The sequence below is a fragment of the Lonchura striata genome, chromosome 11 (assembly GCF_046129695.1).
Source record: "Lonchura striata isolate bLonStr1 chromosome 11, bLonStr1.mat, whole genome shotgun sequence".
Taxonomy (NCBI): Eukaryota; Metazoa; Chordata; class Aves; order Passeriformes; family Estrildidae; genus Lonchura; species Lonchura striata.
This window is the reverse complement of record NC_134613.1, coordinates 8,732,802-8,758,103: the sequence shown is the minus strand read 5'-3', so window position 1 is coordinate 8,758,103 and position 25,302 is coordinate 8,732,802. Positions and strand designations below refer to the sequence as shown.

The 25,302-nt window shown below is 44.1% G+C and overlaps 1 protein-coding gene across 5 annotated transcripts in view; it reads right to left on the bottom strand.

Moving 5' to 3' along the window:
• RORA (RAR related orphan receptor A) overlaps positions 1 to 25,302 on the bottom strand; it is a 356,074-nt gene that overhangs the window by 61,310 nt on the left and 269,462 nt on the right. The window contains exon 1 of one of the 5 annotated variants that reach the window (XM_021554231.3): positions 10,278 to 10,403. The exons of 2 other annotated variants lie outside the window; for them this stretch is intronic. In XM_021554231.3, coding sequence (XP_021409906.1) covers positions 10,278 to 10,308 — 31 coding nt within the window. In that variant the 5' untranslated portion in view covers positions 10,309 to 10,403. Of the gene's footprint in view, positions 1 to 9,383; positions 9,467 to 9,555; positions 9,704 to 10,277; positions 10,404 to 25,302 lie in introns of those variants that run through there. 2 more of the 5 variants (XM_021554232.3, XM_077785871.1) reach the window with 2 other exon arrangements.

The window sequence follows — 25,302 nt, the reverse complement described above, 5'->3', positions numbered from 1 at the left end:
TCGGTATTCATAAGGTCTCTGCTTTAGAGTGACCTTTACGTTTTGGCTATTTTCCCCTTCGGTAAGTATAAACACTGTGGTTGAGAGGGAAAACATCAGAAGAAAATTAGAATATTTTGGAACAGTGTCATCAAGGAGGGAGCATTTCCCTATACTGAGCTCTAGGTTTCCACAAAAAAAAAAAAAAAATTGTACTGCTACTGATGGTCCTCTCCAAGCCAAGTGCATTGCCAGTGTGCTGGTCAGAGAAATGCACCATGTTGGACATCTTAAATCACAAGTTCTAAAGTGAATAAACCATACAATAAGTCTAGATGGTTTAAGTAAGTGAGCAAAAATATTTAAAATGAAACAAATCTGTTAAAGATATGGACTCCTCTTTTTCCAAAAGAATTCGCAGCTCAGAAAGAAGTGTGGTTAAGAGCTAGTGAGGTGTATGCAATGGAGGGATTCCCCAGCACCTGCCATGCCAGGTAGCCAGGTGCTGCACTCCACTTTTCTGGCTGGGAAGTGCAAAATTAATCCCAGAAACACCAGCAGATTTTTAAGAAATCTGGACAGAGCTAGCCATAGCAATACCAGAAACACCACATTTTCAGGGCCTTTTTCAGGTTCAGGCAGAAGTCAGTTCTCAGTGCTCACCCGGATTCTATCATGTGCAATACAAACAACTCACCAAGAAAAACACAAGGGTGAAATATCGCTCATGTTACTGAGAGGCTTCACACATAGTGTCCAAGAAGCATCCCATGCGGGAGGCAGGAGAGAGAATTTTGATATCCTCCTTGAAGAGAACAATAGAAGAACCAATTGCTTAATTGAGCTCCCCAGCTGGCCCCTGTCCAGCCCCCGGCCGGGCCGGGCCGTGCCGTGCCAGCGCGGCGGCTCCGCTGCTATCGCCGCCACATCTGCCAGGCAGCAGCGCCCTGGGCCTCTTCGCCTCCGCCATTTAGCAGGCGCCTATGTATATGAGGTTTCTCTGGCTCTTTAATTAACCTGTCTGACTTTCTTATTATCTGTTGATACAGGAATATGTCCGGTAGTTACAAACATCTTTATGTACTCATATTTTAAGCAAATGTTTCTTTTAATTCAATAAGGCACCCACGGTACTAGAAAAACTCTCCCCAAAATTTAACACAATGCATCTCTGTCAATCTAACAATTGCAGGGTGTGTCCCTTTGACAGAAAACAAGGCAGAGCGTGAGCTCAGCTCCTCCAGCCGATCACAATCTGCCCCTCTGCACATGGCAGAGGGTGCCCCTGCAGCAGTAGGGGCAAACACACCTCCCCAGCCCTCGAGAGCTCCAGCCTGGCAGTGCAAACCAGTACTGGACAGTGGTTTCACTTACATTTATCTGCTCCAAACCCGGTTACACGAGGTCCAGCATACGGCCAATTTTACGGGACTCTAGAAGGAGGTAGTCCAAGGAGAGGAAAAAGCAGGGGCACTCTACAACGAGCAGTTTTCTGCAGTGCACAGGATGGGTTAATTAATTCCCAGGCTGAGCAAAAAATAACTACAAGTTCACAAGAAAATGTGTGTTTTCTCACAATAGTTACTCTGACAAATCAAACACAGACAAAGATGGGCTAATTAATTTAGCCAAATGGGAAAACGCACCCATTACAAGAAGCATTACAGTTATTACAGGAGGACAGCAGCTATTGCTGCTCCTGCCAAGTAGTACAGCAATTTATACTGTTCAAATTTTCACCAGAACTAAACTATGCGAATATCTACGTACAAAAAGGAAACTCCAAATTTTCTGATGACCAGACCAGCAATCATTTTTTACTGGCTTTCAACTCTCTACCTAGACTAGAGGCTCCAGGCGAAAAACACCTGGGGCTTAGAGAGAATTTAACCTTCTTTTGGGGTGAGAAGAAGATAAATGACACTTTGAATCATGTCACTTTAGGCACAGGGCCAGGCAGGGGAGGCTGGACAAGAGAGTGCTCCTCTCTTCGGAACTAGGAGTGAGGTAAACATAAGCTTATGTAAGTTTTAGGCACACTTAACCCATGGCACAGTATCACCTCCTCAGATCCCTGGCAGTCTCACAAGAGGTGTGAATTAAGTGCCACATGAAATGGGAACTTGATTTCTAATTGGATCATGTAAATTGTACAAGGCATTAAATAGCAAATGATACTCAGATGAAGGGAGAAAATTGCTGAGCCAGTGAAATGCATGAGCTCTCAGTATCTGCAAGAGCTGGAAGCAGAAGCCACTGCCATAATGCATCGCTCCCCATTTCATGCTGTTAACAAAATTACAGCAAGAATAGCAAAGACTTTAGGGCTTCTAGAACATCAGAGTACACTGCAGAATACAGCACGTGCAAACAGCGACAGGACCTTTTCTCTTTTTTTGTCTATAGTGCAGAAGGTATTCTGCACACAGGAGGGGTGAGCAGAGGTGCCAGGAGGTCCAAGCACACGGCCCTGGGCAGGGTGCCCGCAGTGCCTCTGACCAGCACCACCCAGAGCCGGTGAAAAGCAAGGCTGGCATGCAGGAACAGGACCCCTGCTTCCCTGGCAACCACTCTAAATCCCAGCTCGTGGTCCCTTCAGTCTGAAGGAACACTCTGACCAACCCTTTGTCACAGTGTATCTGTCTATGTAAAGACTTAATGTCACTTTTCTACCCCTTTGTTTGAGAACGATCAACCTCTTCCAAAGTACAAAAATAAAGAGTCATGCTGTTGGTTTTATGAAGCATTTTGTCCCAGGATTCAGTGGCAAGAAACAGCACAGAAGAACACAAACAGTACACAATAATTACACGGCTGATACACTTGTAAGTATGCTGACTATTCTATTTGCATTGTTCAGAAGTGAAGAGGTTCGACTTATTTACATCCAAGCAGCTTTAATTAAGCTTTGAGATAAATGCTCTTAAAATGAAAGCTGAGATGATTATACCTCTCTCCACATTGATTTTAGCCTAGATGGTTATTTTGTCATGCTTTGCAGCATGACAAAAGGCCCAAAGGCTGAAATCGCACAAACAGGAGAGCCACAAGCGATGGGTCCTGCACCACTCACCATCACATGGGGAAGAAAACAAAAAACACAGAGAAACCTGAATTTGACTGTTTAGGTGTGGTGGAGCTGGGCCACAGGTGCAAGGGCAGCAGCAGTGGGAGCTGCTGACCCCTGCCAGTCCCCACTGAGATGCAGTGTTCCAGCTGCACTCACTGACAGCACAGAGAACATGGGCTACACCTGACCCCAACAGTGCTGGGCAACCCCAGACTTCTCTGGGGGGAATCGTGCACTTTTGAGAGCTTCACATGTCAGAGGTTCACATTAAGCTGCAGCCAGGGAATGTGAGGACCATTACCCATGGCAGACACTGCAACAGCATGGGCAGACGGGTTCTGTGCTCCTGAGTGGCAGCACACAGGCACCAAGAGAGTGGTGGGAGAAGCTGAGAGAGATGTCCCAACTGGCAGCCCTGATTTCCCTGCATATCCATTTGCTCCTGTCAACATGCCTGCTTCACCTTCCCCTGGCACTGAAAAGGAAAAGGGAAACAAATGCTAATTTAATGACATTTTTCAGGGAGGTGGAATCAGTGGTAACCTGTGCAGGCAGACAAACTCAGAGTAGAGTGGTGGTACCTCAGGGGGTTTCTGCAGTGCTCTGACCTCTCCAGCGAGCTCCTGCTGCAGCTAACCCCCAGTGTGGAGAGGGGAACAGCACAACACCCCGTGAGTCACTGCAGCCCTGAATCACTCCCTCGTGTTCCCAACAGAAGGTGCAGGCAACTGGGAAACAGCCTGAAACTGCACCGAGCTTGCCAACCTGTATTTTGCACAACTTCCCAGCCTAAATGCCTCCAGCAAGCTACAGACTTTGCTCAGCACAGGCAGCTTACAGGATGAAGCATGAGGAGAAAGTCCATCTCCAGTCCCCCTAAAAGGCTTTGTGCTTCAACTTTCTAGTTAGTGACTTTTTTTATCCAAAAAGCAGAAGTCTGCATGGTACAGACGCACCTTTTTTTTTTTTTGCATTACTTAGTTATTCTTGGAGGACAGAGTGCTCCCCTCCCCTGCTAATGTTTACTGCAAAAAGAGAAAAAACGCTGATCTTCAAAAAGGAAGAAGACAGTTTCTGTACCATTAGTTATGTGCATATCCCTTAGATATCAGTCCTCAAGGAAAAGACAAACCACAAAAGGAGAGAACTACTGCTTGCTTGATCTCAGGAGTTATCAGCTGTAATTGCAAATTACAGCTCACAGATAAATACAAGAAAGGTGAATATTTTTCCTTTCATTGTGAATAAAAAAAAAAAAAAACAGAAAAACATTCTAAAATGTATCAAGTCTGACTGTAATAACATTCTTGTCATATGCAGTTATTTTGCACACTACAAAAACTTATCTCCTGGGAATGGAAAGGGAAAAAAAAAAAAGAACATACTGCATCTCAACTTCCTCCAATACTAGATAGAGAAATGAAATGTATCTACTCAGGAGACACACAAGGATTTGCCTATTTTGATTTAGTACATATAGATGAGAATAAAATACATCAGTTTAGAACTCTGTTGTGCAGTCAAGATGAAATACTAACAAGCCTGACGGTAATTACTACACAATAGAGCTTATTTTTACACTGTGGGCAAGAGAAACAAGAAAAAATATTTAAAACTGCTTAAGGTTAAAATTGAGTGCTACATCATCCTAGAAAAACCCCTCCAAACATGCTAGGTTCTCTATAAAGGGGAATGAGTAAAGAAATCAGTCTTTTTCACACACAGTGGGGAAGAACTTGATATAAAGAGGACTCAGTTCTTCACTAAGGTCTCTAGACACTACTCCCCAAACTAAAAAATGCCAAAACAAACATTCAGCTCCCCACTGCAGAGCCAGGCTGCAGAGCTGCAGGCCGTTCCCCTGCACCAAGTGACCCAGCTGGTATCTGCCCCTGACACCCCCATCAGCTCACTGAATAAAGCACGAGGACATTTCATATCTGCCAGAGCCCACACCCCCAAACCCCAGCCTCCTCTATACCCCCCTCTACCACCTCATCCCCTCGGGGAGTTGTATTGTTTGGTTTCGTAAAAAAAAGGGTACAGAAGCCCTTGTGTTGTGTCTGTAGACTGCTTGAGTTTTGCCCCAGTTATTCAGAATTATCCTAGAAGAATTCTTTTTAAGACTGCATTACGAGCCGTTGGGAACAGGCTCACCATTTTAGCTAGAAAAGAGCTGTATGTAAGTTTAAAGAGTGTGATCTAGTGAGATGCTCAGCACCCACAGTTTCTGCTGACCTAAACAGGACAGAATCTCCTTACTTGAAATGAGTGTCCCCATGTGAGACTTGTACAGAGCATGCAACTGCCTTTGATTTTCACAGAGCGAGACATAAAGACAGATTTCCTCTTTTACTTTTAAATCTCGAGAGTCTTTCAAAGAGCCTGAAAAGTACATTTCAGCAATAAACCTCAAACCAGTCTTATCCTGTGAACGTATTGCAACAAATGTCTTAGATACAAGCAAGTCATTCAGATCAGTCGTACGAAATTAAAGCAGCAAGAAAACAGCCTGTCAACTTGCAATTCCAAAGGCCAGATTCTGTTAATATTTAGTCAACAGAAGTTCTGTACTGGAGTACTTCCTAAATTGGATTTAACTTTCAATAGTGCCACAGTGAAGGTAAATTTAAACACACTTCAATTTGCAAAGCTACCCTTTTTTTAAAACCTATGGCAAGATAATTTTCTATAGGCATTTGTTTACCCGTGAAAAACATCGAGTAATTACCTGGCTGGTGCCAGGATACATGACAAAAGAACACGACAAAAGGTCAGGCTTGACAGACTGGGAAAAGCTCACCCAAATGAAGCAGCAGTGCGTGCATCCCTGCCTGCCCCAGAGCAGCCCGGCTCCGCTCGCTTCAAGGAAAGCACCTGGGGCAGTGGGACAGCGGCAGCCGGGGACTGCAGCCTCCTGCTGCCCCGCTGCAGCTGGGAACTGCAGCCGGGGACTGCAGCCTCCTCCTGCCCCAGAGCAGCCAGGGAACTGCAGCCTCCTGCCCCGCTGCAGCCGGGGAACTGCAGCCTCCTGCTGCCCCGCTGCAGCCGGGGACTGCAGCCTCCTGCTGCCCCGCTGCAGCCGGGGAACTGCAGCCGGGGAACTGCAGCCTCCTGCTGCCCCAGAGCAGCCAGGGAACTGCAGCCGGGGAACTGCAGCCTCCTGCTGCCCCAGAGCAGCCAGGGGACTGCAGCCTCCTCCTGCCCCGCTGCAGCCGGGGAACTGCAGCCGGGGAACTGCAGCCTCCTGCTGCCCCAGAGCAGCCAGGGAACTGCAGCCGGGGAACTGCAGCCTCCTGCTGCCCCAGAGCAGCCAGGGAACTGCAGCCTCCTCCTGCCCCGCTGCAGCCGGGGAACTGCAGCCGGGGACTGCAGCCTCCTGCCCCGCTGCAGCTGGGGAACTGCAGCCGGGGAACTGCATCCTCCTGCCCCGCTGCAGCCGGGGAACTGCAGCCGGGGACTGCATCCTCCTGTCCCACTGCAGCCGGGGAACTGCAGCCTCCTGCCCCGCTGCAGCCGGGGAACTGCAGCCGGGGACTGCATCCTCCTGTCCCACTGCAGCCGGGGAACTGCAGCCTCCTGCCCCGCTGCAGCCGGGGAACTGCAGCCTCCTCCTGCCCCGCTGCAGCCGGGGAACTGCAGCCTCCTCCTGCCCCGCTGCAGCCAGGGAGTGCTGCCGCCTCCTGCCCCACTGCAGCTCAGGCTCTCCGCAAAAATGCAGCAGATTCCAAAAATCCTGCGTACTAATAAAGGAAACCGGTGGAGTCGTCTTCCTTAAACAACGACTGATTTTTAATGACTGAATTTTCGTTTGGACACAGTGCCAGTAAAAAGGCTAGTTATATTTCCAATGATCCAAGCACAGACCCCAAAAGCAAAACAATTTCCCTTACAGCCTAGGAACAAAAGATTCTACTCATCTGGTCCATCTTCCACAAAACAGCAACAGACTGAACTTTATATCAACACAGCAATAGTCAGGATTAGCACCTCAAATGCCACCTTAACAGTAAATACACCTGGCTTGAAATATCTTAGAAAAATTACATCAGCCTTCCCTCTATTTAGGAATGTCCACATGAATGATAATGCAACTATTGCCAGGTTCCTGCCCATACTTTGCAACTCATCAGTGGACTGAACCCTTCTGTCCAGGCCTGATGATGGTACAAGTACCTGAGCTCTCACCAGCACTGACTGACACACCTCTGTACAGCACAGGCACCAGAACATGGAACAATCCCACAGCAAGGAAACCATCTCCCCTGTCTTGGGCTCACCTCGGGTTCTGCACTGGCCTGACAAACCAAGCCCTGTTTCTACTCCAGCACAGGGTATCTGCTCATCAATTCAGCACTTAGCACTACTCTCCTTGAAGTCACCCCTGACGCTCCTGCCAGGGAAGACTCTCTGGAATAAGATCTGCACCAGTGACTACACCAGCAGAATGATTGGATTTCTTTGCAAACTTCACTGGTGAGCACGTAAAGTTGCTGGGCCCCTTAATAGTGTCAGCTGCTTAGCTGACTTGCCTGCGTTACAAACTAAAAATGCAAGGCTTCCTGGATACTCTACAGACTCACAGCAGTTGATAAGTAATTTCTAAAAGCCCATCAATCTAGAAAATACTTATTCCGTCATTAAGAACTTTGATGCTTCATCTCTGCCTGTTTTCTTAGAAATCAGTTGGAAAAAAAATCCTCTTTCTGCTCTGCCTGAAACGAGAAAGTTTCATTTCCTAACATGCAGCCTGTGTCAAACACATGCCCAGGCTCTTCCCTGGGCTGGTCTGTTCCCAGCACTGCAAGTGTGAGTGCAGCTCTGCGTGTGTGACAGCTGGCTCGTCCTTACCCACCAAACCTGGACACAGGCTCAGGACTGTGCAGAATTCAAGAGAACGTGTTTGCCAGAACATTGTGTTGCTAGAAAAATACAACTCACAAATTAACTTCACATGGTATCAGTTTGGGCTATCTAAACAGCAATAGGAAAAGCATTAAGACTCCCCCTTTTTACCCAAAAAAAGAAAATTAAACCAAACGTGAAAATCCCGAATTCTTCTGAAGACTGTAATTTTTTGCACATTAATTTCAGAACTGGAAAATATTAGAAGATGCCACCACAGAATAGAGAACAAACAAAATACCAAATTTGTGCATTTTTCCCTTTTACTTTTGAGCTCAAACAAAATCCATTCCCTATTCTATTGGTCTGCTTCTCTCAAATCATAATATTGGCCTGTGGATATATTATTTCATAGCAGTCAGAGGCCCTTTTAAGACAAATGACAACACATTTCCTCCAGCTGAACCCTGTCCAGCAAATTAGAGAAAGGATAAGAAACCAAGGAAGTTTTTCAATGCACTAGAAAACTAAACATTATGAAATTAAATGTACTGTAGAAGTAGTCTGTAAAAAGCACAAAGACCTAAGCATTTCCATAATAAAGCCACTAGGAATTACACTTTAAAATCCAAAGACTGGACTCTGCCAAGATTTTACATCAGTGTGGAATTGGTTTAAATGAAACTCCCAAGAGAATAAAAAATATATTTCAAAGGTAAATTGCTGTAAAACATCTGCCTGCTCTTTAAAAACACACCTTAAATCTGTCCAGAAGCACACAACATAATCACACCCCCTAATGTTTTTGTGTTTGTAGTTCCCTCCCTCTTTTAAAAAATTTGTTTATTTAATTTCATGGTTCTAACAGGCTTATAAGGAATACACTGAAAAACTGTTATCAGAATATATAGAACTCTAAAGGACTGCTAAAATATCCATGTAGTTTGCACTTAAAAAAATACACTTCCTTTTGTTACAGATGCAAGTATTTGAATCAACCCAATTACATTTTCTTGCCAAATACATTCAGCATGGCTAATGATTAATGAATATAGTGCTTTTCTTTTTATTCGCATAGGCTTCTCTCCAAGAAGAAAAGGAAGCCAAGTAATTGAAAATTACCGTCCTTAAACACTATGCTGCTACTGGTGTGCATTACCTAGTGCCTTGCTAAGTAGAAAAATAAGAAACAGTCTCTAACTTAAGCAAGACTCAGTATTCTTTTTCAAAGTAACTAAAATTTTTAAAGAGAAATCGTGCCTAAAATTAATTTTAATCAGCATACATCTGGTATTTTAGTGGGGGCATTAAAATCATATGTATTTAGATTACCGAGAAAGGATACTGCATGTAAGTAAGATGGTTACTTGGTTTAGATTTTTCCCCTATATTTAAAAAAACCCCAAACCTATGACTTTAAAAATACTGCAATGCAAAGCTCTACTGTGGACCTAATTTTACTAGAAAACAGGGCAGACTACAAACATACCTCTAAACTTTTGGTATCTCATCAAAAACTTCGTTTGACTGTCTTCAGTCTGCTACTGCCCCTTACTAAGGACTCGAATCCGCAAGAAGAAAAAACTCCAGGTTTAGAAAAAACAAGTCTCTAAGTAACTCTGGTCTTTCCTTTTATTCCAAAGCCTTTGAAAGATGAGCACCTGCCTGAAGACGGCATCTCAGCCCCATCACCTGCCCAGAGATGCTGCACGTCCTTTCCTCTTTGCTAGAGTCAGATTTTACAGAGCGCGTTTTCTTCGCGGGCTCGTAGGAAGCCCGAGCCCATCCGGAGCGGCCGCAGCGCTGCCCGCCCAGCGCCGCGCCGCCGGCCGGGCTCCGCGTTCCGACTCCCGCCGCCGGCCGGCCGGGCTCCGCGCCCCGGCTCCCGCCGGCGCCGGCCCGGCCGAGCGGCCGTGCCCCGAGCGCTGCCCGGAGCCGGCCGTGCCCCGAGCGCTGCCCGGAGCCGGCCGTGCCCCGAGCGCTGCCCGGAGCCGGCCGTGCCCCGAGCGCTGCCCGGAGCCGGCCGTGCCCCGCGCGGCCGCGGCCGGACCCCGAGCGGCGGCCCCGGCGCGGGGAGCGCGGAGGCCGCGAGTCGGGCCGGCCCCGCTCCTTGCCGGCCCCGCTCCTTGCCGGCCCCGCTCCTTGCCGGCCCCGCTCCTTGCCGGCCCCGCTCCTTGCCGGCCCCGCTCCTTGCCGGCCCCGCTCCTTGCCGGCCCCGCTCCTTGCCGGCCCCGCTCCTTGCCGGCCCCGCTCCTTGCCGGCCCCGCTCCTTGCCGGCCCCGCTCCTTGCCGGCCCCGCTCCTTGCCGGCCCCGCTCCTTGCCGGCCCCGCTCCTTGCCGGCCCCGCTCCTTGCCGGCCCCGCTCGCCCGCGGACGCGCCTACCTTTCATCGCGGCGAGCACAACGCACATCATTTGTCAGCGGCGAACGGCGGGGAGCGGAGCGGAGCGCGGCGGGCAGGAGGCGGGGAGGGGAGGCGGGCCGGGCCCTCGGCGTGAAGCGCCGCCGCCGCCTCAGCAGCAGCCGCCGCCTGCCAGCGCAGAGCCGCGCCGCGCCGCCATCCCCCGGCCCATATGAGGCTCCATGTGACCCGCTGACACCGAGCCAGCCCCGGCCCCCCGCCTTGTTTACAGCGCCCGGCCCTCCCTGCCGCCGAGGGGCGGGCACGGGGCGCGGCACCGCCCCCGCCGCCCGGGGCTGCTCCGCCCGGCCCGGCCCGGCCCGGCCCGGCGCTCTGGGGCGGGGGCAGCGGCACAGCCCCGCCGCGCCCCGGAGCAGCTCCGTTCCTCGGCTCCCGGCCCGCAGCCCCCCCGAAGTGTTGTTTGAGTAAAAAACAACCGCGTTGCCGCTACAGCTTGGCACGACGTTCTGCACTTAATAGTTGCTGACTCGATCAAGCAGAGCAGCATTTACATTTTAAATCTGTCTGGTGATGGGTTCATGCTTTCTTAGGATTTACTTGGAACGTCTGAAGCATGATACCAGTGCTGGAGTTTTCATCTATTCTGTAGCATCAGCTGTCACTGCACTGTCAGTTTATGAGATGAAGTTTTACGTTCATGGATATACACACATCCACACTACAGGAGGGATAGCGCATGACTGAGCACACATACAGACACAAAAATAATCCAACCTATTAAAAAACCCACACTTTGCTGAAAATTGCATTAACAAAACCAGTATTTTCTCCAATTCCTGTCTTAACCACTGAAATAAAATGTCACAAAATACAAAGCCACACAAAAATATTGATGCATTACAAGCTGTTTAAGAGGGGACAGAATATACCATTTAATCTAATTGAACCAGAATGTAAGTATTTAATGCAAAAAAGGGAAAATAGTTACGAACAGAAGCCAGAGGAACCATCTTAATATTTGAAACAAAGCCCTATATTTAGAAAGCCTTTATGAGATGAGGACACTGAAACAATCTACTATTAAATGACCCTTAATGGATAATTCTTACCTATTTCTTGAATGAGTTCTTAATACAGTATGATATTATTAAAACATGATTTGATCAAAGTATACTTACCATTTATCAGTCTAGTCATTCAAGCCCCATTAATGCAAAATACTGATTTAAATTTTCCTTATTTCAAAAAACATTAAAAATTCCAAGAGCTACTCGGCTGCAGTAGCACAAATTCAGCAGATATCTTTGTCATAAAATTTTTTGTCGGTATTTGCTCTCCTTACATTAAGCTATTCCTACCAATAGCACATGTATAGTGAGATAATGCTCAGAAAATTTACAGTGGCAGACCTGGTCCCAGATGGGTTTGTGCTCGTGGAGTTTTACCTGCACGAGCACAAACTTTACAAGCTGTAAAGTTGCAATGTGCTGAACAGAAACCTTACAGGGCATTCTGGACTGAATCAAATCCCACCAACAGTGGTGCTCAGAGCTCTTCAGGGCCTGGAAGATGCTGCTTTTACACATGGGCCAACTGTGGAATTTAGATGCAGCCAGAAAGCTTGGAGCATGCACAAGAGAGAAGAATGATGTCTTAACACATTGTAACGTGGAGTTAGATCTTTGTAAACATTTTACTCTGACACAGCAAGTAATGTCAGACCGATGGCCTGAAAAATGTCATAGTCCATTAGCAGTAGTTGTCTTGTCAGACATTTAACCTTAAGGTACACAGCATTACATTATTACTGATCTGGATTTGTTTCCAGTCCAGCTGAAATGCAACTGGTAATCTGGAACGACATCTGATGTGCTAAACGGCTTCAATAATAAGCAGATGACACGGATTTGCATTCTTACAAATGCCTTACAAAGGCTACTTCATAAAATTATAGAGGATTTATCAGACGTTTAAGTGAGAAGAGTATACCTAAAATAGTTTATTATTTGTTATCAGTATCCCATCTAAAGCAATCTGCTAACTTTTGAATGTGTAAACACATCCATTCGCACTTGGGTTTTCTGTCTCCGATTGACCTCATCATAAAAACTCCATCCAAAATCCATTTCCTTCCCCATTTACCAAACGATGGCAACTGTGAAACTCTCACTGGAGTTCAGACACGGTATCAGTGACAACACAATGTGCCAGTCAAATAATACTGAGCTGAGCATTACAGTACACTTGACAAGCAATTGCTCTCTCTGTTTGTGCAGCAGGGTTTCATTTGACTGATAGGAACACTTCCCAGCTTCCAGAAGCTTGTCATCTATCCTGCCTGTTCCTTCAGCTTTTGATAGATACCCATGAAACACTGCAAGGCTGCAAACTCTTCACAGGAGAGACACTGCACCTCAGGGTACACTCAATTCTTGCCTTGATTTCTGCATTCAAAGACCTCCTGAACACGTCAAATATATTTATCAATGGTTCAGACTGAGCAGTGGCCTGTTAATAGACCTTGACCACAGCACGTACTCATCTTTGAGCCACTGTGGCTCAGCCTGAGCACACCCAAACATCTGGGAACTACAAACCTTAGATTGCAGCTTTAGGGATGGGAACAGATTGGGGAACCTTATCAAGCATTGCTCTGTGTTGTACTGACATAAAAGGTGTTCAGCTTGCCAGCCTAACCACAAGCCTCTGCAACAATCTGAGGGAAACAAATGTTTCTAGAAATCTTTTCAACTCTGCTGCAAAACAGTGCTGCCTTCAATTGCTAACAGAGAAAGGGGAAACACCTATGAGCTATCAGCACTGGTAATGCAAGAGACAGCATTAACTGAGCATTCTAAGCACAGGATAGAAAACACTGAGAAGCCTCCTCCACCTCTTTTTAAACCTACTGAGAAAAGTAATAAATTCAACTTCTAAGATGAACCAACAACTACTCCTAACTGTTTGTCCAAGGACAGCCCCAAACAGAAGTAGTTTAAATGCAACTAATTAAAGAAAGATGTTTATGTTGTTCTGACTTGAAATGTGAGTGGGGAGCATTTCTGCAGACTGCTGGGTCAAGTTTTGCATTCTTGCCTAAGATGCATGGTTAGGCTTAATTTAGGAATAATTTTGAGACCTCCTTATCACTAAAATTTAAGATTTGAATAATAAATATGGGGCACAACCACCACCCTTCTTCCCTACCTAACACAGAGGAAAAAAGCATTCTTAAAAAATAAAAAGTGTCACCCCATGTCTGAAGGAGGTTTAGCCACACTGGGTTGTTATGAAGCTGAAGCTGTCAAACCACTCTGAGGTGCAGCATTTCCCCACTGCTCTATCACTGCTACAAACACAACTGTGTGCAAACCTCTTGCAGGTCAAGGGCTGCATGCTGCATTCTCCCATGGAGATGAAAACCTACTTACTGGGAAGGAAATGTGATACAAGAGTGCTTCAATAAATCATCCAGAGCCTCCACATTTTCAGCTTTAGCAAAGACAGCTTCTTCACTTATTTTAAAATAACCTAGAGCTAGGTTTACATATATATTTTCACTTATGGGCTTAGACTGGCAGTACAAATCCACATAATCATGCATATTTTAAATTGTTTTTCTGAAGTCTTCATAGGCTTACAATGAAATAAGTTCTTTAAAATGTTTAGGAAATCTTATATTGATTCACATAGGCAGTAACATTCAGAAATGCTCAAGTACTTTTCAGGACTTCAAACAACTATGGAAAATGTTGAATATTTCTTTACAACATTTAAAGAGCTCTGAGGAGTTAAGCGCTGCCCAGAGATGGTGACAACAGCTGCTGGTAAAAGGGAAGAAGCAGGTGATACTGAAAGCAAAGCCTTTCTCCAATTGCAGCCCAATCACATGTCCTACTACCAGGAAGCATTCAGCTCCCAGCTCGTTTGAGTGTTGCAGGTCTAGATGTGACCAGAGTTTAAAACCTACAACAAATTCCAAGTATCAGAACACTCTGCTTTTGCCCTTTTGGCTTTTTACTCAACAACAGCCATATGTGAAACCATGCAGATGCAGTGATCACAACATCCTTGTTTACCAAATACACCCAAAACCAAGTGTAGGGAAACTGCAGCTCTAGATAATCTTTAAAAACACACTTCACAATTCTGTCCATCCTGTTGGCAATCAATTTTTAAGTGGCTTGCAGCTGTTATATGCAACACCCCCAAAAAGAAAATGACTGCTCCCTAACACATATCCCCCTCTAGATTTAGTGGTGTTTTAGTCTTCATTTATTTCTAGCCCTCCAAGTAGCACACTGTTGAAGATGAATCTAACTGAGGTTGTCCTCATTAAGTTGCCTCTTTTTCATCTATTTCAAACTGCTACTATGCTGACCCTGCAATCATTCCATTTTGCTTCAGACAAAATCCCAGCCTCAGTTCCTGCTGAGGAGGTTCCTTCTGTGCCTCGTGGGCCTACAGCTATATGTCTTAATCAAGTCATTTTAGAGACTGCCCCACAACTCCCAATTAAGTCCATTGCTATCCCCAACTGTTGAACTGCTTGCTGTGCTTTGCCAAACAGCTGCTGCAGTTCTGCACCTGGTGAAATGAAATGTGAGTTGACAAAATGTTTTGGGGTTCATCTGGATGAAAGGTAAGCCCTTCATTATTATCAGCTAGGCATGCTGTTAGTAGCAAAAGGTTTTAAAGATCTAGTCAACTGAATTTTCACCCAGCTTCCTCTCACCTTGAAAGGTTATCATATTTGCTGCTTTTCAGAATCTAAGGTAACAGCAGCCCACTTTGGAAATAGAGTGATTAAAAAGATGAGATTATCACCAATTCATCATCTGCCGCCAATTGCAAATGGGGCCATGAAAAGAACACAAAATTGTCAAGAAATAGATCAAACTGGACTTGGTAGCCCCTCCCTTTTGCCTACACTTAAAAGGGCATTATGAAGTGATTAGTATTGGATTACTGATCAAACTGCCACTGCAGAGTCCCTGTCTGATCTCAGAAAGATTCTCTCTGATACAGGTTTGAACGATCAAATCTTCCTGCAGTGCCCTGACATTAATGTTGCCAAAAAGCAGGAATTGTTTGAAAGCTGTTAGAGCTCTCTTTTTCATGCATAATCTTACCAGGTTATTTGGCCAGTGTTGCTTCCAAAAACTGCAGCTATGTATTGTTCTGTATATCCCTTTAGGTGGGGAAAAGTCAATAGACAGGGTATAAACCAACTGCTGATTGGCAGCAGCACAAAGAACAGCAAGATACTAATTATCTTCAAAGAAGTAATTATTAGACCCTTGTTTAAGGATCCTTGCCATATAATAATTTTTCAGAATAGACAGGCACTTCAAAGAACCACCTTTTCCTATAAATCAACCATGAGAGAATCATGCTGGTTGTAGTGGAACATCTTCAGTGTAGTTTAGAATCTCCCTGATTCCTTTTGCTCCTTATCACCTTGGTGTAAGCTTCTGTAGCACAGAGAGAGAGTGGGCAGAGCTGCTCAGTTACCAACATCTAGCATCTTAAGCCTAACCATTTTTAACTCATAATTTAACTCATAATTTAATTCCAGATGAGAGCAGATGCCAGGATGCAGAGATCTGTCAGCTGGACAGGTGCTGGGGCCTTCAAGAAACCTGCTGAGAGTAGACAGAACCTCTAAGTGCTTTGGTCCCTTTCTGAAAAATACCTTAGCAGTATTAGAAAAGTTCTTACTTCCCTAAAAAGCCTTTGGTCTATAGAGTTTTTATTCAATTTTATGGGTAACAACTGGGTTTCACAAAGTGTTAGGTCCATTTCCCAAACTTTTGTGCATACGGCCATTCACAGAAGAATTGCAATGCCCACAGGGATGCCCAAGACCAGCCTGGAGCATTTGCTATCCCCAGCAAATCGATGACTGCTTTAGATCATTAGACAGTTACATACCAGGGATAAGTAACAGTTTTTTGCCATTTTTTTAATCCCTGGGCTTCCCTTTCTTCCCTCTTTTGCATCATCAGGGATAGCCAAGGCAATGGTAGTAGTGAGCAGAGTATGAGATGAAGTGAGACAGGTTTCCTCACAAATGTGTCTGGCCAGATGCAGCACCAAGAGGAACCCTGGAGTTCCCTGGCCTTTTTCTGATATTGTGCAACAATCAAGATGATATGGGCATATCCCAGAGGATCCTCTGCCACTCCATGTGCCATGGGCATTCACAGCACTTCAGCCTCTTTTCTTCCCTTGCTGCTTATGGCAATGCTCTCATCTGTTGAACAAATGGAATGCTTCAGCTATTCTTAATAATAACCAGAGAAATGTTAATCTACAGCCAGCCAGAGTTGTGCTTGCTGCCCATAAACTCTGGAAATGATGTCTAGGTCAATTTGCCAGAGAACAATTGAAGCAGTCTCACATATGGGATGAGGATGTTCCACAGAAAGAATTTGTATTGCACCCAGTCCCAGACTGAGCAGAAGTAAACCTGAGACCAGCTGTAAAAATGTCAGCATTTCAATTGCTCCATGTCATGCCCAGTGACAGTCAAACCTCCCTCTTACATTCTATGAGACCAGCAAGCAAATTTTGCCCATTTTCAACAATGTGATTAAAAATGTGAGCATTAGTGGGACAGTTAAGATGTGCTGGGCACTCAGAACTAATATGGAAATTATTTTTCTTTAATGGAAAGTAGAAGCATCTGTCCAGCCAAGCAAACCAAGCAATGATCTGCATTATGAAATACTCTTTTTATAACTATTGATGTTTCAGTTGGTAGTGCCACATGTCAATAGTGAGTTTACTGCTTACATTTAAAGTACAGCTTTCAGGACAGGATTCATCTAAGCTGACATTGTCTGATCAGCAGCATATTTCCTTCTCCTGTGAGCATATACATTATTTATACAGCTTTGCACTATAGATCTTGTACCTTTTCTATGCCCCAATGCAAAATGCAAGCTTAGAAGCAGACATGCTTTCTAGGACAATTAAAATTCCATGTTAGGACTCTCTCCAGAATTCAGTCTTCAGGCCACAGTTATATGGGCTTCTAAGCCTGTCTCACAATTTATTTTCCAGCACAATGCTTAATAGAGAGAGGATAAATACTGTGCTTTAGCATTTTCTCCAGTTCCTCCTCAGATTAATACTGAGCTCCAGAACAGAAACACTGGCAAGTCCAACATGTTCTCTGCTCATGTACTAACAGATCATTGCTAATTTCTCTCATTTCTCACTTCTTCAAACTTTAAAGCCACTTCAGCAGCTCTCACTCCTGATGTCTTCCTCCACAGCACATTCTTGAAATTACCAAAGAAAATTCATTACTTCTGATACCATTAGTAAAAAAATAAATGGCAGCAGATTATGGCTTTTAAGGCTTCAACTTTAAAGAAAACACAAACCTTAATGATCTATTTTCAAAAGTCAATACACCTTCAACTACTGTACTTCAAACAAACAAAACACTGCATACCTACTTAGAGTGGTAAATAAACAATGATACAGTTCCTGGGCATGAAATCCATACAGATAATTCCTTTGCATAATTCTGATTATTAGACAAGATAACGTGACACTGTTGAAAGATACCAGACTTTAATAGAAGCAAAATAATAAGATGATTCACTTACAAAGGAAGGTAATTATTTGAGAGCACTGTTTTGCTAATGATCACCAAGTTCAGAGAACACCTGCACAGAACCATCTTTCACTTTGGAAAGGGGAGTGCAGTATTCTAAGCTGATAAATTTGATTACAAAGAAAAGCACATAAAGCAGAACACCTGCAGAGAATCATCTATTGCTTCATCTAAAATTGGGTTTTATAATCTGCAATTGTATTAATTTAACTCATGACAGTATTTTTTTATCCTATTTAGAAAGCAAAACAGGGGAATGATTTAGAAACCTTCTCATTTTCTGTTTTAGTAATTTGATCAGCACTTGCTTGATAAGAATAATTTTAAACTCATAATTTAAACCTTATTACCATACACCCATCTTGCAAAAAAGAAAGTGCCAAGCATTTTTTACACAGGCACATCATTCCTGATTATTTCAATTCCATTTTAAAGGATCTTTGACAGGGCTACTGAAAGGCTTGTCAAAGAAGAGGGAAACATTATGATATTCTTTCCCATATCCCTTTCCAGAGCATGAAATCTGAGGGACATTTCTAATAGAATCAAGGCTAATTGAAGAGCTGTTAATCTTGATTTTAGGGCTGCTGTAGCTGGGGAGGTGCCTCTAGCACAGGGCAGCTGTTCTCCAGCACACTTCTCTGGTCAGGTTCTAAGACATACACAAACTTCTTCACTCCAAAGCCCATGTATTGCAAGCATGTACTCTACAAACTACAATTAGCAGAGACACTTCAATTTCAGTACTGCATTGTTTGAGTTCTTAAGTGTCCAATAATTCAACAATGCTTTTAATGGTTCTATCAACTTTTACCTAAAGGACAAAACATTTGGGGTTTTTTAACTGATTTCTGAAAGTCATTAAAAAAGTCTTTACTGACATTTTTGGGGGCTGTTTCTACAAACCAGTGCTTTTGTTATTTTAAGAGTAATTTATCTGCTCTCTAGCATGAAGCACTGAAATCAACCTGCATTTTCAGTTCAAGTCCATCATCAGAGCTGTTATACTTTACATTTGTTCAGCAAACTACTTCAATTACACAATCCACAAGAAGCTGCATGATAACTGCAGGTATGGTACAGCCTGCAGCACCCATCTGAGCTGCCCTGCCAAAACCCACGGGGCCACTCTCACACTTCTGGATGCACAGCCTGGATCCAGTATGTCAGGGCACTGTTCTTCTACAGACTCCATACAAATAACCAGGTGTTCTGAAATATCTGCAACAGGTGAGGTAAAACTGAGACACGTGTGAGCCAGGGTGTAAAACGGTAAAAAGTGAAATACCTGCCAAAAATTGAAAATCTCAAGAAAAGAACTACTCACAGAAATAGGAAGGAAATTTAAAAAAAAGTGAAAGACAAAAAAAGGGTGTACAAGATCAAGGTATGTTAGGTTTCTCTTATTGACCAGAACTACAGCAGGCAGAAGCAGCTCTCCAGCCTGCCCAGTGCTGAGGACAAGGCAGGTGAGGGGTGCAAGGAGCCTCTGGGCATGTGACTAAATGGCTGCAATGTGCTCAGTGAATGGATGGCAATGTTTTTTAACAAAGTAGAGATGAATGGAAGCTGGATCACTTCTAACAGAAGAACATTTCGAAAGGAGGTGAAAAAGAACTGAAGTTCAGAGATATTGATGAGATCTGCACCAAAATGCAGAGGGAGGAAGCTTCTGAAGCGCTGCTGAAGATAGTTAATATGATACAAAATTAACAGAAATTGGTATCAGGAGGGGAAGTACCAATGTGAAAGAGATAAGGTGTGGCAAACTACCTCAATGTGAAAAATCAAGAGGATTTAAGCTATTGTTCCTCAGAAATCATCTTCATTTTTCTTCACAACCTTCTGCTGAATAATTCTGAAAAATCATAGAGAGGCATATGGTAAAAATCAAAGGGTATTCTGATAGAAGCAATTACTTAGGGATTACATTTTCCTCTAGCATGTTTCTGAACAACATGAAACACCAGACAACTCTTTCTGAGCCTCAGTTTTGAGGGAATGAGAAAATGCAGTATTCCCTGTGGCAGCTTCTTGACTCTCCTCAGTATCTGTGCTGCATCTGCTGCACTTCCATTCAGTACAGAAGGGAAACAGGGACAAGTAGCAAATGGAAGCTGGAGCTAACAGGACCTGAACACTCTGACTCCAAGTCAAGTGCACGACAGGAGTGCCCAGGAGTGCTCAGCAATGGCCAGGACAGAAGGGACACCAGCAGCAAGTGCAGGCGGCTGCCTGGGAATGTGTGGGTGCCTGTGGTGGGTCTGCCAACGTCCCACAAAATGCTGTAGATCCCACAGCAAGGGTCACCAAACCCTGCTGGCAGGGCCACTCTATTCTATTGTATTTGATTCTGGAGCTGGGAATATTTTCTCCAACACAGGGAAGGAAAAACTGAGGTAATTCTGGATCCTTGGTGTCTTTGCCCATTTACACAGCCAAGGGCTTGGAGTCCCCTCTGAAAAGGAGAGAAATTGCACAATGCCCTATCTCTAGAGACCCCTAAGGATCTCTGAGGAGGATGTTAATGGAAGGGAGGAGTAACCACTCCTGGGGCCTCAATGCCTCCTCTCCCTAATGCCCCTTTGCTCAGAAGGCAGGATCAGCTGGCACCAGCCCCTGAGGGGGCCCATGGACCCACCCAACCCACTGGAGGCTTCCAGATGTGCATTGACCTGGGACAGGGAAAACACACCATTCCAAACCCCTGGGCACTTTACTTATTTCTTCCCAATCTTGTCTTGTTTCATCTGTATAAATGTTGGTCATGCCATACAGCATTCAAAGCTACACAAAAGCATTTATTCCATGCTAGACCTTTGCATGCAGGGCTGGTACTCTGCAAGGAGCAATATGTGCAGTTTCATAAGGGGAAATAAGTGCATTATTTTCACCTTCACAGACTTTAGCCCTTCCTCTTTAGCTGTCTAGTGATCCCAAACTGAAAACGTGCCAAGGCATTGCAATGTAAATGCTTCATTGGTTTTGTCAACCAAATAAGAAAACAAATGTATTCAGGCAATCATAATGTTTAAATTAAGCCTGCAAAACATTTAACAGTACTAAGAAGGAAAAAATACACTGAATTTTTATATGATGAAATTGAAAGAAAAAATTTATAAAGCCTACTTAAGATTAAAAAAAAAACAATAAAAAAAGCCCCAAACAAACAATCAAAAAGAAAACAACGCAGTTTCCCTGACACAAGAACTAATTCTCATACCTGCCCCCAAAAATCCATGCAGGATCAGTGGTCTGTATGAAAGAGGAGGCAGTTGGGGTTCACATGGGGACTGCAGCCAGCATGGTGATGATAGACAGGCCTGCCCTTTTCCTAAGTGAAAAAGATGCTGTCTTTGTCGGCAGAAAATCAGAATATGTTTCATCCTGCTATACCAAAATCTATGACTTTAGAGGTGCATCACCAATGCTTTGTGAGCACTGATGAACACACAACAACACAATTTCATATTGTCACAGACATTTCTCCTTCTTAAAAGGCTCAGATACTTGTTTTTACTACTTGCACTGCTGATTCAAGTTATTTCCCAGCCAGCCATTTAGGTGCTTTGCACATTTGTTTTCTCATGAAAATAGAAGGTAAACTTAAGGAAGCACCAGCTTGACATTAGTTAGTCCTACCAATACTATGGTAATTTCTTTTTATGTGCCATGATACTGAGTAGAATACGATCACCCAAAATTGTGAAATAATGTTCTGCCACATTTCGTATACTTCTTGCTGGAGATGTGACAGATTACTGATGTGATCCAAAATGCAACAAGACATAAAAACAAACTTAAAAGACACCAGTAGCATGAGTAGCAAAATGCCTGTATGCTTCTCCCTCTGCTAAACCAGGTGAAAAATCTCACTAGAAACAGGCCTAATTATTCTCCCAACTAATGAAGATAAAGTAATCAATAGGCAAGGACTGGCAAAAGCAGTTTTTGAAGAACTGCTGGAGTACAGAGGGCTCACAAGAGCAAGGATCAGGCAACAGCAACACTGCAGTGTCTTGGTGCTCACAGTGCTCTTATAAAAACCCAAACCAAAGACAACTAGGTCACATCTGAAAGCAGTACCTTGCCTTTCTAAAGGACATCATTAGTTCACTTCTGGGTAATTATTTTTCCCTTATCACTAGGACAAATCAATATTAGCATGAACACTGTTATTGCTTTATGGCAACCCTGAGCTTTGCCAAAGGGGATTGCTGGGAGCACTGTGCTGTGCTTTCCCCACTGGCATCAGCCAGTGCTGCAGGATGTGATTGCACTCTGTGCACAGCACTCCTGCACGTGCACCTCAGCTGCATCCCTCTGAGAGCTGCATTTGCAGCTGGGGCTTGCAGGGAAGTGATGCTCAAAAGGCACATGCAGAAATGAGGGGCAGGACTGCCACCAACTCCCTGATTTCATCAGGTCTCTGGCTGAGTTGCTGTTTCTAAACTGGAGCTGCTGGCTTAGGGGAGGTCTCCACATCTGTGACACCAACCCTGTGCTCTCAGTGTCATGGTTTGTGTTCAGGTTCAGCAGGGCCCCTGAACAACTGTGGTGCACCGTCCTCCCCTCTCTAACTCCCAAAACAAACGTGGTGGTGCCTTGACAAAACAAAATTAAAAGAGCTAACACAGAGAAGACAAAAGCTTCCCATCACATCACTCTAGGAAGTTTGGAAAGTATTAATTTTTTGAACAGTAAATACCAACCAATCCTTTCTCCTGGTTTCTGCATGGCTAAATATGGATCCTCATTTGCTGTCTCAGCATATTTTGTTCAAATGTCAGTATGATAAAATAGTTTGAGGACTAAGGCTTAAGATCAGAAACTTAGCAATGGAGCTTATAATGTGTTTCATGAGGTGTCAGATGGCCTGTAATGGAACATTTGGAGTAGAATTCAAATAGATCTGAGGTTGTAAGAGTTATTCAACAGTGAGTTAATGAGAGCACTCCTTTATAAAATAAAGAACTGCAGAGTACTTTTATTGAACCATATGATTTTTGAAAAGCATTTACTATGGAAACCAAGTTCTATGAAAAGATCCAGAATATGAGGGAAACCACAGGTATGGCATCTGAACCAGCTTTCTGACCAGAGAAAAAAGAATTTTAAAGCCTGGTGGTAGGGGGTGATTGGATAGGAAGATAAAAAATCCCTGTTTAACAAAAGCAATGTTGAAGCTTGCAGTTTTTAGTGATAAAGAGCAAGCTGTTGCACTCCTCCTGTATATGCATTTCCCTGGCTTGAGAATATTTCATTATAGAGGGTTTTTAAAAGACTGAGCCATTTAGAGTGTTTTTTTCACTCATCATAGGGAGTCATTCTGGTCATTCTCCTAGCTGATCTCTCTATAGAAAAGTGCTGGCAACACCATTACAGAAATGAAAAGAAATCAGCTCCACCAGGAATAGCTGATGAGCCAGTAGAGGCACGAGGTAGAAGTGGTACAGACCTGTACAGGCTCAGGAAATGACCACAGAGCAAGAGCCTTTCACCTCTGGGAGCCCCAAACTTACAGATTAAACTGTCATGTACTAATAATTAATAAAACCCATCAGAACATGGATAAATGGGCTCCCACTGAGTAAGCACTCTACTCCTCAGCTAACAACGCTGTTTATACACCTGAACTGTGCTTTCATGTGCACACCTGGAAGGTGGTAATTTCCTTTGTTCTCTGCATCTGCAAAAACAGCTTCATGCAAAAGGCTTAGCAGTTACAAGGTCACAAAGGTGCACTACCCATAAGTGCAGTGTCAAAATATGGAGAAGGAAGAGGAAAAAAAAAGCCCACTTAAGAAAAAGAATCTACTGGGTTGGTACATCAGATCTAGATGGAAAGCAAAAGAAAATCTATGCTGCTTTGCAACTTCTTTTTAGCCAGATGAACCAGAAATGTGCTGAGCTACACATTTCAATATTTTGTGCCCACACCCAAAGGGTGCACAAGGGGTGGAGAGGAACAGGACTGTGTGTTCTTCTTTCAAATTGCACCTATTATCTAATACACTAGTAGAAATATTTCCCACAATAATGATATGCATAGGCCTCAAAAGCTGCTTATTTGGCAACCTTGATGTATACTTCATTAAAGCACTGCCTGGCATATAACCCTGCTAGCTGATTGCAATGATTTAGGCAAAAAATCCAGAGCCATGTTCTGTCCACGTTGTAGCACAGCAAAAGCCCAGCATGGATTGTCATTTTCTGGATGGATTTATGTAGCTTTAGAAGCACAGACTGTTTACATGGATGACACAGCCTAAAGTGTTTGTCCTGCATTGCAATGCTCTTAAGTGAAGACAGCTGGATTCTATTCTACCAGGAACATCAATCAATACAGCTGCCAACTAAATTCAAATGAGGAAAGCAGCTATCATTGAAAAAAGTCAAAGAAGAGGCAGAACGGGATTCAACTAAATCACAGATTGTATTTAAAAAGTTTAAAAAAATATGCAGAACTACTTGCAAATTGAATGAATTAGATGTGAGAAGAAAACAAAAATGTTGCACTTGGAGTTGCCAAAGAGAATAATGACTCCAGCAGTAACATCAGCAATTCTTTCCCACCTTCAGTAGGCCAGGAGGAAGCAAAGGGACCTTCTGGGTGCTGTGTTGTTCCTGGTGTTTCTGCAGACCAGGCCTGCAAGCTTTCCACAGAGTTCAGAGAACACTTCCTCTTGCACGTGATTTGCAGAAGACTTCATTGTGCACTCGGGAGCATTTATTTCAGATTTCATCCAAAATGCATCAGCACAGCCCAACAGCTCTGGGTGTTCAGTTCCTCACCTGCACATCCTGCAGGATGGCTCTCAAACACCTTTGGCAAGTGGCACTGATAATGATGGGCTGATTTCACTCCTCTAATAGAGAACTGCCCCAAACACTTAGGGGCAAACTGTTTTGAGAAGAGCCATGCTGTGGGAGCAGTTAAAAAACTATGTAAAACAAAATACTCCATTCAGCTAGCAGCTTAAGCAGGGAGTGAAACAGAAAATATACTTTAACACACAAGCTGGTAGGCACCTTCATATATTTATCTTCTGTGGCTTCTCTTTGGGTCAGAAATGACCACAGTGCCAAATGCAAAGCACATCAGTGATTACCCAGTCCTATTTATAATTCCCATGTGCCAAACAACTATGACAGAAGGCTCACCATAAACTCTCTCATTTTCCATTTATAAATAATACACAGTTTGCTGAAAGGATTCCACAAATAGTAGCACTGCACATCTGCAATAACATAGGAAACTCGGCAAATGTGCATTATTGGCAAGTTGTTAAAATACCTTATAGGCAACTTTGTGGTTTGTCTATGGCTGCATTTAGTGCAGCTCGCATGATCCAATCTGTGCATATTTACTGGGTGTAATGTTACTATATTTACATTACTAGCATATCCAAATAT